General features: G+C 37.4%; 2 protein-coding genes across 3 annotated transcripts; one reads left to right on the top strand and one right to left on the bottom strand.

The window, feature by feature from the left end:
• Positions 1-6194: 6194 nt before the first annotated feature.
• On the top strand, positions 6195-10642 carry LOC110787691 (uncharacterized). Of its 2 annotated transcripts, XM_021992332.2 has the most exons (5): positions 6195-6735; positions 8999-9164; positions 9671-9703; positions 9890-9984; positions 10091-10642. In XM_021992332.2, exons 1-5 carry the CDS (start codon positions 6352-6354, stop codon positions 10307-10309), a joined length of 897 nt encoding a protein of 298 aa, XP_021848024.1. In that variant the 5' UTR covers positions 6195-6351; the 3' UTR covers positions 10310-10642. The 2 variants fall into 2 exon arrangements, with proteins under 2 accessions (XP_021848024.1, XP_021848025.1); XM_021992333.2 differs by lacking the exon at positions 9671-9703 and having other exon boundaries at positions 6197-6735.
• Positions 10643-11231: 589 nt separating this feature from the next.
• On the bottom strand, positions 11232-17823 carry LOC110787690 (protein TOC75-3, chloroplastic). Its single transcript, XM_021992331.2, has 8 exons — positions 16931-17823; positions 15299-15725; positions 14535-14756; positions 14340-14447; positions 13786-13977; positions 13442-13690; positions 11902-12156; positions 11232-11699 (listed from the first exon to the last, which is right to left on the bottom strand). Exons 1-8 carry the CDS (start codon positions 17698-17700, stop codon positions 11460-11462), a joined length of 2463 nt encoding a protein of 820 aa, XP_021848023.1. The 5' UTR covers positions 17701-17823; the 3' UTR covers positions 11232-11459.
• Between the last annotated feature and the right edge of the window lie 569 nt (positions 17824-18392).

Raw genomic sequence — 18392 nt, 5'->3', positions numbered from 1 at the left:
ACCCCTTGATGCTTGACAGTACCACACAGTTGGTTGAACCTCTGCAAATGGTTGGTGGGTTCCTCGGATGGATAGCCACCATATTGATTTTGTGAGACCATGGAGATTAGAGCGGGCTTGATCTCAAAGTTGACTGCATCAATGGTTGGCATTGTGAGCCCAGTCGGAACACTATTCGAGGAAGGCACCCCATATGATTTCAGGGATTTAGACATCGTGTGACTCGGTGGAGTCTGTGAGTCTTGGGACCATGATTGCTTCTTCTTCTTCTTCTGTTGCTTTTTTAGTTGACGAAGGGTCTTTCCAAGATCGGGATCGGGAGGAACCAAGGTACCCGTTCTAGCAGACCTGGGCATAAACAACAACGAAAGAAAACGCAGTGAGATTTGCCTCAATTGGAACTGAGAGTTCCATTGAGACAATGGAAACAGTTCAAATAATCAAACTAAAACTAATAGAATCTAGCCGTCTTCCCGGCAACGGCGCCAAAAACTTGATGAATTAAAAAGTGATACCGCAAGTGCACGGTGTCTGTTGTTAGCAGATACTTAGCAAATACGGGTCGATCCCACAGGGAGACAAGTTCTATTAGTTTTTGCCCAATTAAATAAACTATTTCAGTAAATGAAAGTTGATTTTGAATATTATTAACTAATAAAGCTAAAGCAATAATGTAAATGAGAATTTATCGTTGAATTAAAGGTCTAGGGCGTCTGTTCGGTTTACCATGCTTATACCAATCCAAGAACACAAATTAAATCGACAATGAATAAACTAAGCCGAGTAATTGAAGTACATGTTGATCCTACGGTCGGGTCTTAACACTTTCAATCCAACATATGCAGTACGATCACTAACATAATCAGAATTGCCAATTGCACTAAGCCTCTAAAAATACGATCTTTCGATTCTAATTCCTATTAGCTAGATATTTAATCCATGAAAATGGCCAATAACATGAATCAACAATTAAAAAAAATCAATTGCAATACTCAAGCAATAATTTATAAATTAACAAACCTTAGTAATCATGGTATAAACATGGCTTCCTTACTTAGCCCTAGAATACGACTACTCGCTCATGACTAAATTAACAAACATGAAATAAATAATAATAATGAATTTCATAATCAAAGGACAAATTAATCTAAGGAACGGAAATAATAAGAATGAATTAAAGCAAGAGAAATTATGAAATTACCTTAGATTGATGAATGAAAGAAATCAGAAAAATAGCATTCAACAACGGAAGAGAGAAAAGTAGTAATAAGCATTTAAAAGAATTCTAAGGAAAATATAACATGAGAGAGATAAAATAATTCTCTTGAGTATTTATATGCTCCCTATTTTCTAAAATAAAATAAATAAATAAATTACAAAATAAAAAATAAAAGTCGTCAATGATTGGTCGATGGACGATGACGTGGCAATGAAATCCGAGCACGACCGGGCCATCCAAGAGCACGCACGCAAGAATTGGCGTGGCATGGGCAGCGAGGGATCTCGCGCACCATCCCTCGCTGGCCCAACCAAGTGTAGCAGTGCAAGCAAGGCGAGGCGAGGCAGCGAGAGAGCTAGCGAGCCATCCCTCGCTGGCCAAGTGAAGTGCTGCAAGGCAGAGCAACGAAGCAACGAGGCAGCGAGGGATCTCGCGCACCATCCCTCGCTGGCCTGGTGAAGTGTATAGCATGACAAAGAAAGGGCGAGGCAACGAGGGAGCTAGCGAGCCATCCCTCGCTGGCCTAGTGAGAAGCATAGAAGGCTGCCATAAAGCGGCGAGGCACGACGAGAGATGTAGCGAGCCAACGAGGGATCTTGTGAGCCAACGAGGGATCTTGCGAGCCAATGAGAGATCTTGCGAACCTATGAACAAGCGATACATCGAGCTAATCATCCGGACTGACATAATCATCCCCGGAAAGCTCCATTCTCCGATCAAACACTTCGTGTCCGATTCAAACCATCCGGTGATCATTCGACCCACCTCCAAATCTCCGAAAACATCCAAATGATTGTAAAATCACCTGAAATATCAAAGAAAACACAAATGGAGCGTAATAGAGTACAATAACGACGACTTATGCAATTATGACTTTAAATGCAACTAGTATGAGATAAATGCCTAGAAATGCCACCTAAATGAGCCTAAAATACCCTATATAAATATGATTCATCAAATTCCCCCAAGCGAGACTGTTGCTTGTCCCCAAGCAACACTAGACCGAAGACAGAGAAATGAGACACACATTACTTTCAATGAACCTGAACAAACCTACTCAACTCTCGGGCAAACAATCAAACAAAGTTATTGAGACAGAAATTTAGCTCGGATACAAATAGAACCACGAAGCATCATGATCCACAATTGAAACAACCAAGCTTAGCCACAAACTGTTCTCAATCAAGCTAGTCGTCGCCGCATACCTTGTAGAATATAAATATATGATGCAACATGGGGTAAGATGACAATAGCAAGAAACAATTTTCGCTCAATCACAAAACAAACATGCCGATCAAGAGGTATTTATAATAAGCTTGTAATGGGGCTAGGTAAAAAAGAAGGGTAGGATATAATTTGGGAAAAAGTGAGAGTAAGGTCCAACTTGGGGAGCAAAGGTGAACTATATGCGTCAGCGTGATAATGCCGAAAATCCAACTCCATCGAACCATGAAATCTGAACAATCAACTATATTATAACCAAGGGGAAGAACATAATATAATGTCAAATGATCTTTCTTCAATCCCCTTTCCCTGCCTTCAAACTATATACAAAAACGAAAAACATATATTTTTTTGATTTTTCTTTGATTTTCTCTTTTTTTTTTTTTTTTCTTTTTTTTGAAATGAAACAAAATAATGAAAACGAAATTATATAAATAAATCTAATGCTAACTGTTACAAGCTTGGGTACCAACAATAATATGCACCATCTCCAGACCACATATCCAACCATAGCCTCGAACCACGAACTATTGGCTTAGTGTGCCAATCAATCAACATCAATGAAACCATTACGAACACCGAAGCTCCCCCAAGCTAGACTCGGGACAAGTAACCAACGGGCTAGTAGGGCTCAATTTTGTGGAGTTAAAAGAATAAACGGACAAGGCTACAACATGGGTATGAAAGGCAGGAACTGATGTTTCTAAATTCGTCTGAAGGCTTCCTAAGAGAATGGCCTCTGTCATACGCGGCATGTGTGAGTTACAACTAAACTACTAATGAATCTCAAGCCAGAATCATACGATAACAAGTCACATCAATCACACAAACACATAGTAAGGTGACCTACAAGGTAATTGGCTAGCTATTCTTGACACGAGACCAACATCTTACAGCATACCATTCAATTGGTTTATTTTCAGGCTTAGATAGATTGAGAATTCGGCGGTCCTTCTTTTTGAGGAAGAAAGCGGAAAAATTCGGCTCTCGCCTTTTCGGAAAGAAGGCGGAAAACTCGGCTCTCGCCTTTTGAAACCAAAGGCGGAACACTTTTGGCTTTCGTTTTTTGGAAAATGGAAATTTTTGGCTCTCGCCTTTTGAAAAAGAATGAGGAAATTTTGGCTATCATTTTTATGAAAACATAAATTTTTGGGGCTCTCGCCTTTTGAAAAAGAAGGCGGAAAACTTTTGGCTCCCGTATTTTGGAAAGGAATTTTTTTATTAGTTTTAACTTTTGTTTTTTTGAAACGAAAATCTTTTGGTTTTAAAGGTTTGCTCTCGTTTTTTGGAAAACAGAAATTTTGAAGTATTTATTTTTGAAGTAACTTTGAAAATATTTATTATTTCTTAGGAAATAAGAAACATTGATAAATGATCGGAGTCAATGAAGGAAATATGTCATTCACCCAAGGTGAATTAGTCTAATACCAAGGTTCAGATTAATTTCAAACAATTAATTTAGTGAGATCAAGTGATCGGAACAGCTAGCTGGAGCAATGCTTTGGATCAGTGGGTTCTAATCTACATTAGGCTCACAACTTACTCTTGACTGAACCTATAAGGTCACACATTGGCATGTAACAGATCATCGGATTAAATGAATCGGAAATTCATTTAATAGCTTTTCGGGAATTAGTTCGGAAAAAAACATAAATATACGATATGACGTTGGATCGGAATCATATATCGTATCGCGAATATTCGTAAGCTAAGGGAAACGAATAATCGTATCTTACGATGGTGATTCGTCAAGTACTATACGATAAACTATAGCCGTAAGGCATTGATCGCGGATGCGAGCAAGGCAAGACTGCTGGCCCATCGAGCCAAGCGCGCAAGCCCCAACGAGCCAACAGCTCGCCAGCGCGAGAGCAAGGCCCACAAGGCTGCGGCTGGGCGCGCGCGGACAACACCACTGGCGGCAAGCAACAGCGAGGCCCAAGGCCCATGGCTGCGTTGCCTTGTGCGCGCTGCTTCGTGGGCTTTGTGCGTGAAGCTGGCCGGTTGAGGCCTTGTGCCTTGACCGGTCATGTTATAACCTTTAGGGCTATAACACCTCACCTCTCCTTATGTTTTTACATACACACACAACTAATTTATGTACATCAGTTTTAACCTAAAAGAGAAACCCTATTCTCTTTTTGCCTCCGTTCAAACTGTTCTTCCCTAAAAGCTAAAAATATTTTGAGTGACGTCTAAGCTATGAATCTCAAGACGGATCTGAACGTGTCGGTGAACCAAGTAGAGGAACGACATTTGGGGTTCTTGTTCGTGTTCCTGATTTGTTGAACTAGGGAAAACACGCTACAAATGAAAGTCTGCTTAATCTGTACTTTATACATGGTTCATGGCTTTGGGGATTATTCTGCTGCGTTAATATGTATTTAACTGTATTCTCCTACAGTGGTTTCATGAGCAACATGTATTTTAAAGTACTTTTTGGCATGTTAATATGTTTGTGATGTTGTCGAATTTTTTCTGAATGTTTTCATGAATTTACGAAATATTTATGGATTATTGGATAGATCGTAGAATATGTTCTAAATTCGCAAAATGTTGGAAATTTGATTTTTCTGACCCTAATCTTATTGAAAACGGCGTTTTAAGTTCAAACCATGAGAACAGAATCGCCAAACAGGCCCCGAAGTTCGAGTTATTGGGCGTTTTTGTTAATTAATGAATTAATTTAACAATTTTGGATAGTTTTTCAATTAATTTCTCGACCTAAACTACTCGGAATTAATTGAGATTTTGCCCTACTGTTCTTGGGTATATTTTAAAATTATGGTAAAATTTCCGGCTATAAATATTAAGTATAAACCCTAGTTTTATTTTTCCCTAAATTGGTGATTTTTAGATCGTAAATTGATTTTAAAAATAATTATTTGTGTTAAGAAAAAGTTTTTGAAAATATTAATTTAATTAAAAATATTATTTATGTAATATTATGAAAAATTATGGAAATAATATTTTATTGATTTTCTGATTTTTTGTTATATTTTGTAAATTAAGAAAGTTATTTTTTGTAATGATTTTTTGTTATATTCTAAATTTTTTATTTATATTAGTTATTTTATTTTAATTATAAAAAATTCAATAATTATTCAAAAAAAAGAAAATCTTGCAATACATTTTAAATATCCGAATTTTAAACGAAAATTTTATTTTCTATTCATTCGTTTTTACATGGCTGGAAATTTTATTTTTCAAATCTTGCAAAATTAATTTTTTTGGGGGCCTCACGCAGATGGCGGCCCGGACATGCCATCTTTAGGCGGCACCATACTAAAAAAACAAATCAGAACCTCCGTCGACGAAACGTGCTTCATGGTCGACGACCATGACGTTGAAGGAACGTCGTCGTCCATGATGGTGACGGAGGTGCGGTGGTGCGCAGGGCTGCTATGGTGGTGCTGTGATGGTGGAGCGGGGGGCGGCAGGTGATGGTGGTCAACAGGGGCTGCGTTAGTGATGGTGCAATACGGCACTACAAATTGTGTTGCCGGAAACTTACTGAAAAGTTAGAGTGAACTTGCCGGAAATTTTGAGTGGGCTACCGAAAATTTGAGAATGAAAACATGAGGCGAAAACTTGAGGTGAAAAGTAAAGAGGTGTGATGACTGTTTATAAGGGTAAAGTCTTAATTTCACGTTAGATTTTACGGGCATTTTTAACGTACGAGGACGTCGAATAGCGATACAGAATGACACCGTATAAATGCATAATACATTAATACATGTGGACATGTGGTCATTGTTAATCCTGGGACTCCCTCCAGGCCTGCACCACTTCTCCTTCTCTTCCATAACCTTGTAGCCTTGTCTTACCAGATTGAACCAAACTACCTTCACCATTGTGCCAAAATTTCTGTTAAATGAAAGATTTTGAACTCAAATAACTCATTTGAAATGCGTCATGGATTCACCCTCCCTTCATCACAATTCAAAACAACTAATCAAATCCTAATTCTTTCTCATCATAATAATCATCATCTCCCAAGAACATACCTTTATCCTTTTACTCTCCACCTTCAAACTCAATTTCTCTCTCCTACTTCTGTTCCAATACTTAGATGCTGCTACGGAGGCCATGTAATTGATCTTATGGTGCTGGGAAATTGCAGAAATTTGAGGAAGAGGCAGAGATGTAAAGTGGGTGGTGTTCAAATTATAGCCAGTGTGAGAGAAACCCCATATCAAGTTTTGGGGATTTCATCTTCTGCTACACCGAGTGAAATCAAAAGGGCTTATCGAAAACTTGCTCTCAAATATCACCCAGACGTTAATAAAGAGGTTATTTATCTCCAATTTCTAAATTGTTGGTTTCTTTTGATTTTGCCTTATTTATCCTTGACTTAATGATGTGATTTGCCTGTTTTAGTTTGTAATTGATGATTAATTAGTGATACTGTAAAAATTAAAAACAGGATTTTATTATCCGGGCTGTTATTTTTCTAGTGAACAGCAAAGTAGCCTTGGGGTACCTATAGCTAGACACGCACGGGTGTACAATGGATACTCTCGAACTTTTTAAGTTGGACTGTCATCTATACATGTGGTTGATGACTTATGTTGGTGGTAGAATTAGGCATGGTCTGGAATACTGTTGAATTGGTGGGGGGAGCTGTTGAATTGTGATGAGTGTATGGATTGTTTTAAAACAAAGTGTTCCTGCAACAATGAATTAAGGATTTAATGATTAATGAGGTTTTAACTGATGCTTGAATACCATTTTTCTCCTTAAGAATAAATACAGTTAGCTTTTTGTTTATTCCTGTGATGTTCAGGAGTCGGAATAAGGCATGTAGTCGTCAGTGAATACTTGTGATTGAAAGCTTCTGTTTTATGTATCAGAAAGTTAATGGCTGTATACAGTAAGAAAGATGTGCCAATCACTTTGTATCTTTCTACGTTTCATCCATGATTTCGTTCATGATTCAGCTGTGATAGTTCAGTAGGAACACTTGACAAGAGGGGGGGTGAATTGTTTCTTGGGAACTTGGGTAAGTTTCTTGCGGAATTTAAACAATAAAGAAACTGAGAATAATGAGCGAAGAAAGATATAAAATGGAGGAACCTTCTTGACCCTAATCAAGAAGAACCTCACTACTCTTTTGTATTAATGTAATAACTCTATTACAAATACACTCTCTAACTCGAGTTCCTCTCGAACACGAGTTTCCCACAGCAATCCCCTTTGATTACTGTGCTCCTCTTTCTCTCTCTGACTTAACTCTAAGTCGCTCCTTTTCTCTTTGACTTAACTCTAAGTCGCTCTGTTTCTCTTTGACTTAACTCTAAGTCAATTAAGGATCACTCAACCCTTAAACCCAAAATACAATTTGATATAAAACTCTAGTACGTAATAAAGCTTATAATAATAAGGAACTCAAGGAACACTCTATTTTGCCAACTGATTCTTTTAAAACGTTTAAGCTCTTTAAGATAGATTTTGTAGAAATCAGTTGTGTTTTGAAAAGCTAAAACTCTTCTCCTTTTATAGGAGAGTTTTACCTAAGATTGGGTACCCATGTTCTCCTCAACTACCCACTAACTGTTACTGCTCAGTAACATGGGCATAGTTGGAGAGAAACAGGGAGACCAAATCAAAACACTACTTGCACGTTTAAACAGAAATACGTGGGAGAGTTTTAAGGATCATGGAAAATCTTTTGCTTGAGAAACAAGGAGAATGAAAACAGAATCCTATGTTTACATTTATTAATTAAATTCATTTTATTTATTAACAAAGATTTTCCAACTTAAAACTCTTTTATAATTACAGTTAATATATTTCAATTTAAAACGTACCAAAATACTTAGGTTCCTTTCGTTCCAAATTACGTATAAACAATATTAAATACTTACATAAATCCTAAACATAAACTCATATGTTGTAGTCTTCATGTTGCACCTTTAGAAGCTTCACTCGAAGTCTTCCCAATTTGTTCCTTCTCTGGAACGCCGAGGATCCACATAATATATGAGGATCTCGCCTTAGGAACTCGCCTAAGGATCTCGCCTTGCATAATGATTATTTCTTCAATGTAGTGTCTGACATGGATCAATTACTTGCTTATATTCCACGTTGCTTAGTTTATCCAACTCAGGATCTCCTTAACTTAGCATTATCCCTCTAAGGATCTCGGAACCTATTATGCAACATAACTTAACCAATTGTCAGGAGTTTGCTTTGTCATCATCAAAACTTTAGGATCAACAAGCTGCTACATTTTTAACATTCTAATTGCCCCTTTGCTATGGACTTCAGTGATTTAAGATTAGGCTTGCTTCATCTTTAATCACTGCTGATAGGCGTAGACTATGTTCTTGCTTAAGTTCCCAATGCATATTGATGCTGTGTTAGGTAGGAAGGAAGGATGGCTAAGATACATAGGCATGTGAGTTTGCTGCAGTTGCTCCTTTTTATTTATTTATTTTGGTTTTCATAGTTGATTGCAAGGCTGTGCTTTTGCTTTTTATTCCTTCAAGCATGGAATCCTAGTTGTGAACCTGGCCTTATACTGTAGAGCTAAGTTTATCTCTCTGTGTACAGGCAAATGCTCAAGAGAAATTTTTGAGAATAAAGCATGCATATAATACATTGATCAACTCTGATTCTCGAGGTAGATATGATGCTGGAAATTACAAATCTGATTTTTCATATTCATCTTCTGGAAGGCGTCAGAGCACCCAAGAAGAGGAAGAATTCTATGGTTTCGGTACATCTCCATAGCCTGTGATAACTGATTTATTGTTGATTTCATGTTAGGTGATCAAGAATGCATACTAAGGTGATTGTTTCTTTTATTGTGATGGAAAACCATTTAGTGAGATTAGTTTCTAGTCATTTAAACCCTTGTAGCATCCAAGATCGGGATTTGTGCCAATTGATTTTCATCTAGTGTATGTGGACGTAATTATTGGGTGTGATGGGGTTTCTTCTAAAATGTATTCGACTAAAGCATATACAAAGTACAATATCCAGTGAAAACCTGAACATATAAACAGCTGCAATAAGCTGTGGAGAGAAGTATATTTCTGATGCCTTGAGGTGCATGCTCGTTTGCAGAATTATGGTAGTGATACCCCATCATCCGTATCTATATATTCAGTTGGTTTTATGCCCCAATATTTGTGAAGTAAAAACCACAACCTTTAATGATCTGTGCTGTGTCTAACATTGTCATAGGATTATATTCTTATGCCGAACCCATTGCTATTGCAGGTGAATTTTTGAGGGATGTCCAAATTTCAGTAGGTAGAATTGTTTTTATCTTCTATGACATATTCAAGGCCTCGGTGATAATTATGTGTACCTTAGCTAGCAGGAGATGTTTTCTCTTGCTTGATGATAGGAGTTGTTTCTTCTGGCGCATGGTATTGTTCAATAAAACCATCTTTTTCCCCTTTATTGCTGCTGAAGTCTGGTTTTTGGATGTTGCAGGTGATTTCTTTAGAGATCTACAGGAAGAATTTCAAAACTGGGAAGCAAATGCCTCGTCACAAGGAAAGCCAAAGAGCTTGTGGGAAGAGTTAGGGGTGAGCCTGCATGTTTTTCATTTTAGCTTAAGATTTTGGAGGTTGCATTTTAGCAGCTTAAAGAGCTAAACATGATCAAAACATGATCTACCATTATCTCACACAGGAAATAGGTGAAGAATTTGTTGAATTTTTGGAGAAAGAACTTAACATCACTGATGAAGATGTCAATGGTGAGACACCTAGAGAAGGTTCTTTTGGAAGCTCTAGTGCTAAAAGAGGAAATAATGTTGACAATGGAAATGGTGGAAAAAGCAGCATTGAAGAGAGTATTGACGACATCGAAGCTGCTCTTTCTCAATTGAAGAAGGAATTGGGTCTATAGTGTTGAAGACTATATGTTCTTTTGTTGTTTAGAATTATTAAACCACATCATGATAGTTTCAACTGGAAAGGTCGGAATTTCGTCTGGCTTGTCCGACACTTTATCCATGCTACACTGTCGTAAGCGGAAGAAGGATATTACAAGTTGCCGGAGGCCTGACTGAGCAAGTAAATCCCTGAATATGCCCTACATCAGAGAGCCTAAGCTCCAAACGAATACGTTTATTTTTCAGATGAATATGATTTGAGATGAATATTATTATTAATGGGACATGCCAATTCATATGACTTATTTGTTTAAACGTTTATTTGTTCAATTCATATGCCATAACAACTCGTTTATTGCTTTTCAACCCAACAGGAAACAAAAATAATCTCAGTTATAGATCATCTCTCAGTTATAGATCATCTCCTCTATGACTGTTATTTTAGCTCTGAATGCTGTAAAGAGACTCAAAATTGGGTTGGCAACGGCATCCATTACAGAACTGGTAGGCCTATAGCTCTCTTAAGGAAAGTTCAAAGATGTTCGTTCAAAGGGTGCTTTTAGAAGGAAAGTGGCATACACTGTGGTAGCTGGTGTGGTTTACCACATATGGAAATCCAGGACCTCTAGTGTTTGGAACAACAGTGTTCCTACTATTGCTCAGGTGGTTCAGGGAATAAAAGCTGATGTCAAATGCAGAATCCAGAATCTCATCAGCAGGAAAGTCAGCACCCTTGATAGAGATTGGTTTTTCTCTTTATAATCCCTAGCTGTGGCTGTTGTGGCTTAGTGTGTTAAGCCTCTGTGGGGTTTCCCTTGATAAGTTGTAAAACTGTTTGTTGATTATTATCCTTACTTGCTTGCCACAAAAAAAAAAATTAATCTCAGTTGTACCTAAAATTTGATGTTTTTCTTTCTTACCTCAAAATCTCAAATGTAGGGATAAAAATGACACTTTTCAATTGAATTAATAGAGTAAAAACACCAGTTCTCCTTTTCTGAATTACTACCAACAAGAAGACAACGAACAATTATTCCTAAGAATCCGCCATTCACCTTCAAAAACCTAATTTGGCCTCTCCATTCTACACCACTCTCTATCAATAGCTAAATTAAAAGCAGCAAACTAACCGCATCACCGTAAACAGATAAAAACTGAAATCAATCAAAATCTTTCCCCGAACCGGAAGAATATTGATCCAGTGCCAGAATTATGATCAACAGCATACTCAGCTCGAACAAGACCTAGCTTAACGCCAGCTCCATAAGATGACCCTTGACCCATTCTCCTATAAACTTCAGTAGGATTACCCTTGACGTCTTTGGAACTTCCGAGATCATTCCCGTGTTCTGCAAAAACATATGCATGCGTGTTTTTGATAGGTATCCGCAATTCAGCAGCAACCTACAGACAAAGACAACAAGAACAGAAGAATAACTTATACATACTTTTATCTTGCATCACTACCCTAAGCTAGCTAGTACACTCAACAATAAAGAATCATCTGCGCTTTTCATGTCACGAAGGTTTATTTACATCGTGCTGAGTACTCTCTATAAATGAAACTGTGAAGAACTAAAGAGAACAATTGCTAATTAGAACTAACCTCAAGAATGCTTCTAGCTGCACCAAGTTCCCCCATGTTGTAACCCCTCACAGAATAGGGTCCCCCAAGGGTAAAAGCATCATAACTTGGAAGATCTCCCACACAGCCACCATAGTGACCATGGAGGACAAGAACAGGCGGTGGTGGCTTCCCAGCACCTTCTTCTACATCCTTCAACTGAAGGAACCTGGTTATTGTCAGCTGATGACGGTTGAAGACTGGGTTTTTACTGCCTATGCCCAACCCTTGGTCCACCTGTAATCACATGACAGGAATCAACTCAAATCCTTATCAACCCAAGTTAACTACTCACTTGCATATTCAGATTCATACAAGTCAGGAAAAATGCACTAGTGAAGACTAAACAACATAAGCAAGGTAAAATGATCATGTCGGTTAAAAGAAGCCAGCCAATTTTAAGGTTTTGAAATGTAATCACATCTTACAGCATAGTAGAGCCTTGACCCCCCCCCCCCCAACATATGTACTGGTCCAAACAACAGCTCGGTACTGGTCCAAACAACAGCTCGGTAAGAAGACTCAAACATATGCAACCTGCTAGCTACAAAGAAACTATGTCCATCAGAAATCTTAAAAGGCATTCGATGACTAGTTTATCCATAACGGACAACGAAGTATTCACGGGACATCTAATGAAGCCAAATAAACTGAAGCTGCAAATTTTCCCGATGTTAGACTGTTATTTGTGATTATTATGTAAGCATACTACTTTTTCTGACCCGTATACTTTGAAGCACTTTGGGGACACAAAGAGAAATTCGGAAACATGCATTTATTGCTTTGTATACCATTTTACTATTCAGATATCCAAGACCTCAATGTGACACATCAGAACAGAAATTTTTACTACCTTCATGGGAGTATGTGACAAGAGGACATAAGACAAAGGGACTTCATGGCAAAGTGACAATATGTTACGGAAACAGCTGAAAGCCACTTGGGAAAAGTAAAATGATAAAAGGACCAAGTTGACCAGTCTCCTCGGACAGGGAACTCAGAAAATTCAAACTAAGCATCAAGTAGTTGTCTATTTCTGTTGACATATCAAACAGAGATAACATATGCCCAAACATCAAGGATTCATCTCCTACCATAAGTAGTTTTCAATTTTGACCACCTTCCACACACAAAGGTTTCCTGAGATCATTTTGCAGCTTTTGGTTGTCATATAATCATATTGCAAATATGTTGACCAGTATACGTAAAAATACTTTCCATTTTGGGAAGAGAGCGGGAGATTAAATAAGTGCCAATCATTGGAATCCAACTACCTAGAGGCATGCTAGACTTGTATACTTGAAACAACAAAAACCTGAAAACTCGAAATGGTAAGATAATAAACTTGAGCTAACTCAAACTGGAATTCAATATTAGGATCCTTATGCATAGATGATTAGTGAAATCAACAATGTGCAGAAGAGAAGACGAAAAAAAACTATGCTAAACCACTTTGGAACAAGAGAATTATCTTCTGTTTCTTTTGTCCATAAGAAAAATGAAATTCAAGAAAAAGAGTTACCTGAAACACATTTCTATCACCAACTATAGCTCCATTTACGAACTTAGTATTATCTCGGGTAATATTTGCTTGTAGGAATGCCACTCGGTCAATACCAGTATCGCTTAAAGTTGTCGGGGGTCCATCAGCACTAATTCCACCATTGGGCAACACCCTTTGACCAGCTATGGCGATATGGCTGCTTTCATCTCGTGTTGTTATCTCTTCACACACAAGCCCATAAGTAAGCTTGCTCTGGCGGGTAAGATTCTGCAAAAATAACATCATTTTGCAATAAGTATGAGTGGGAGAAATAAATTGGAACAAGGCTACAAAGTCAACTTCAGAAGAATGGATGTACCAACCTCAGTAATATTTGCTTTCACACCTGACCTATCAACCCAGATAGGAGGAACTTCATCCAGTCCTGGGCCTCCAGTAAACACAGGACTCAGCTTTCTGCTATTGAAGCAGCTTGTTTTGAAAGTGCGGTTTTTAGGACTATATACACCATCTATATATGGATGCACATATTCGAACTTGAAAGAAAGATCATCCTGAAAATGTGCTAGTTAGAACCTGAAGAACAAAATCCCCACAAAATGAAGCACAAAACGATTCGACTACACATTTTCTCTCCTCAAGAGGAATACTGATTTCTTAAAATAGGACAAGTTGTGAATAAAACAATCCCTGCACACAGACCGTAACTAATCTGAGTATCAACCAAGGGAGATGAAAGGTCAAGGACCAGAGAGGAAGGTCACAAGGGAGTTTCATAAAAAGCATAAATGCCAAATGGAATAGTCATGCTCTGAGGGAGAAGACAGAGTCGCTTATTATGGTGAAATTTTTTAGAAAAGGACTTGGTGCAGTTAAAAAAAAATCCTTGAAGACCTGAAATAAAAGGTAACATTACCTGCGGATTGAAGAAGTTGCTAGTGGTCACTGAGCCAAGGAATGACCTATTGAGACCGTTGATGTTTCGGTGTTCAAAGGATACAGTTCCACCTGGCTGGATAGAAGCCTGAGGAGGAAGGAGGGAAAAGATTCCAATCAAAACTTAATACAAAATTGATAACAAGTGTTAGTAGGAAAAGACAATGAAACTTACAAGTGTTGGATGCCCTTGACGTCCAGGAACAATACTCCACTCAGTACTCACTTCAGCAGACTTCTGATCAAGTTCTTTAAGCTTAATCTCAACAACTATCCCTCCTTCACTCTTTTCATCAGGACGCGGATTCACTTCAATGTTTGAAAATAAACCCAGAGAGTTTATATTTCTCAACGCTTGCTTTCCCGCTTCTATGTTAAAGACATGGCCTACTCTAAGCTGTAAAATTAGACACCAAAAACTCTAATTTAGGCTTTAGTAAAACACAGCAATACTCTGAAGCTCAATCAATAGCTATGACCACTTTATTTGTCAGTTGTCATGTATTATTGGATTTCGCAGCAACTTGAGAGTTAATACAAGAAAAATAAAGCAGACAGCATCACAATGATGACCATATTATCAGAACATAATCATGGGATAGCCATGCATCAAATAATTCATAAACTTTGAAACCTGGTTCTTCCAAAAAAAAAAGTGTGCTTAACCTTTTAGTTGATCCTAAATTTCCCAGTAAACTTATACTTGTGAAACCTAGTGGCTAAAAATCCTGTAACCACTATATAAGAATTTCCTTTAATTGTTTACCAACAGCCAAGTATAGGTTCCAACCTTCCTATAACATTAAAAATTTATGAAGTGAATCCTAAGTTCTAACTACAAGAATAACACAGAGTAGTTACCGTTACCAGTCTCAAATTACATCAAATTGACTTTGTCTCTAGTGCTCTACCATACTTGACTTCAATGATAATGATTACCTGCTTAGGCAACTCCCTCCAGACAACAGGAAACTGAGTATTCCCTTCAATCACATTTCCAAGCTTATCCTGAAACTGAATCAACAGTTGGGTAATATCCCCTTCCACCACCTCACACACAACTTCCTTGGTATTCAAATTCCCGAAGTTCACCACTTGTGCGCATGCATACCCCTCATCGTGGTACCATTTCTGAACCGTATCTCTAATTTTCTGCAATGACCTAGCAGTCACCTTCCCCTGATCACCCAACATCTTCATCACCTCTCGGTAGACTGGGGCTGGCAACAAGCATGGACGAGAGCGGTCGATCCTCCTTCTATAATCCTTCTCCTGGCTCTGAAAAAAATCAAGCTTCTCCTTATCAGTCATATCAGGATCCATCTCAACCGGCTTCGTTTGTGGCATCAACCCCACATTGATACACCTAAAACCAAATTTGTAAAATAATCAATACCAATTTCGTTTTTCCATTCTTATTTGCTAATTCCTGAAAATTCATAATTATAATTCAATGAAAAAGTTTTAAAGATACCAAAATTTGTCTAAGTGTTATCACCAGTGAGCTATCAATAATTCCATACGAATGTAAATGATCATATACATTTTGATAATTCCATATGAATGTGAATAATCATATACATTTTGATAATCTATATATATTATTAAAAATCCAAGACAATCCATGCTGTCTCTCCATGTGTCGCGATGACTTACCAATCGACATGACATCATGTCACACACACTTTATTGTTTATTGTGTCCTCACAAACAAAAAATGTTGTTATTCATCCTTGAACCCCTTACTTCTCTTATGTTACTGCAAAGTTTTATCCATTACTCCAACAATACAACTTAGGACTCTAAAACAATTTAAAAAGAGAAAATCCATTCTTATGTATGTATAAAATGTAGTGCTCAAATTTTTATGAAATTTAGTGCCCAGTTTTATCTATTTAAGTAACAATTTATGATAACAAATTTTATCTATTTAAGTAACAATTTATGATAACAAATTTTTTTCTTCATTAAGTAAACATAAAACTATTAAACTAACCGAGAAAAGGACAGAAAAAAATGTCTTTCCTTTAACCTAATCAAATGTGTTTTTTCCTCTAAAATGTATTTCGACTTTGTAACTCAATATACAATTGTAACTTAAAATAAAGTAGTACATAAAATGAAGTTTTAAACAACTGATGTAAATTACTCAAAAATTTAGTTTACCAATTTTTGGTTAACCAACTTTATTCTTATACTGCATACTACTCAAACTGCATATATAAAGAAATTTATAAGTGAATTTAAAATGAGCAAAAGAAACTCAAACTATATCGAACACTGTGGGCAGTCCCATGCCACTAACTAGTTCCATATGAAATGTGAATGTGAATGTGAATGATCTTATACATTTTGATAATTCCATAACATCATCAAAAAAAATCCTTTTGAAATACAGTAAACCGAAATTGAGATTGATCATGACATCTAATATACATGAATATATTACAGCACTGAGCTTTGAGCAATTGAGCATACACATTCTAATTATAGTGCAATAAAATCACAAAAATCAAACTTTATAATAATATTAATTCAGAGAAAACGCAAACAATTAGGGGTAAAAAAAACCTGAATTTCTCAGCAGATTGCCAGGTGCTTTCAAGGAAAGATATTGTAACCTTAACTGAACCATCAGGATTAGTTTTACCCTCCAAATCAACCCTCTCGAACATTCCACAAGTAGCTAGGGTTTCAAGCTCTTTCTGAAGCTGAGCCTTGGTATAAACACCTCCAGGTCTCAGAGAAACCATCTCAAAGAAAGAATCTTCGGTACCGACAGTCGAACGGCGTCGTTGATCGAAGAACAGGATATCGGAAACCTTATATTTCTTAAACCCACTGAGTTTGTTAAGCTGAACCACAATGTTAGCAGGAAGACCGTGTGAATCCCACCCCTCAGATTCCTCATCTTTCGCAAATGCGAGCGGAGAGATAAAACGTGACCACCAAGAACCGTCTCCGCCTCCGCCACCACCTCCGTTGAAAAAATTGTTACCGCCACCGCCTCCGCCTATTGGGGATAGGAAGAAGAGCAGGAGGCCGACGGGGGAGCAGATAATGAGGGTTTTGGGGATAGGGTGGGAGATGAGAGAGTGAAGGGGGTTGCTGTTGGGTGTGGATTTGGATTGGTGAGATGAATTGGGAGGAGGATTAGGGGTGTTGTTAGAGGAGAGAGAAGATTGGATGTGATTGGCTTTTGGGTGGGTGGTGGGATTGGCTTTTGGGTGGGTGGTAGGATTGGATTTAGGGAGGTGGATTAATGGGCGGCGGGAGGAGGAGGTGGCGTTGGAGGGGTATGGGGAGATGCGGATGGCGCCGGGGAGGGTGATGGACGCCATTTGGGATAAGGAGAGGAGAGAGAAAGAAAGAAGGAGAAGAAGAAGAAATGAGGTTTTTTGTAAAAACTAAAAAGGGTTTAAGGGGAAGAAGAAAGTGGAGTTCTGTGGAGTTCTGTGGAGTTCTAATATAGAAATACTTCGTAATATATCAATTCTATAAATAATTTTTTTATATTCAAATTAATTCATAACATAAATTATTTTTCACCACCTAAGAAAATCGGAAAATTATTTTTTATCACCTAAAAAATTAAAACTTGTATTTTAATATCTAAACTAATTTTAAAAATTGTTTTTACGAACTGAAAATTGGAAAAACAGATGAAAATGTTATGTGGGAGACCACAATAACGGTAAATTTTCTGATATGTTCTCTTCTTCCACGATTGTATGTATTTAAATCTCTTCTCTTCTCCCTCTTTCTTATCTTCCATGAATTCACATAATTTTTCGCCAACATTAATTCATAAAATTAACAAAATTTAATGAAAATAAAGAGAGACGAGTGAAAGAGTTAAAGAAAATCATAAAGGGAGTGTAAAACATTGGATGAAAATTGAACTAGGTAGCCACACATAAATGTTTTATCTTTTTTTTTCGTTTTCATGTGGTAAAAAGCAAGTTTTAATTTTTTTTGTAGGTGGTAAAATATAAATTTAAGTTTTTAGGCGGTAAAAAATAATTTTTCGATT

The sequence above is a fragment of the Spinacia oleracea genome, chromosome 6 (assembly GCF_020520425.1).
Source record: "Spinacia oleracea cultivar Varoflay chromosome 6, BTI_SOV_V1, whole genome shotgun sequence".
Lineage (NCBI taxonomy): Eukaryota > Viridiplantae > Streptophyta > Magnoliopsida > Caryophyllales > Amaranthaceae > Spinacia > Spinacia oleracea.
The sequence above is the reverse complement of the archived record's forward strand: the minus strand, read 5'-3'. Positions and strand labels throughout refer to the sequence as shown.

What these genes read in the sequence shown, in the direction of transcription:
- LOC110787691 (XM_021992332.2), top strand. Translation starts at nt 6,352, where the DNA reads ATGCGTCATGGATTCACCCTCCCTTCATCACAATTCAAAACAACTAAT. An exon ending in ACCCAGACGTTAATAAAGAG is followed by an intron (nt 6,736 to 8,998) that starts GTTATTTATCTC and finishes CTCTGTGTACAG; the next exon opens with GCAAATGCTCAAGAGAAATT. An exon ending in GGAAGAATTCTATGGTTTCG is followed by an intron (nt 9,165 to 9,670) that starts GTACATCTCCAT and finishes TTGCTATTGCAG; the next exon opens with GTGAATTTTTGAGGGATGTC.
- LOC110787690 (XM_021992331.2), bottom strand. Translation starts at nt 17,700, where the DNA reads ATGGCGTCCATCACCCTCCCCGGCGCCATCCGCATCTCCCCATACCCC. An exon ending in CAATCTGCTGAGAAATTCAG is followed by an intron (nt 15,726 to 16,930) that starts GTTTTTTTTACC and finishes ATTTGGTTTTAG; the next exon opens with GTGTATCAATGTGGGGTTGA. An exon ending in GCAACTTCTTCAATCCGCAG is followed by an intron (nt 13,978 to 14,339) that starts GTAATGTTACCT and finishes GCACATTTTCAG; the next exon opens with GATGATCTTTCTTTCAAGTT.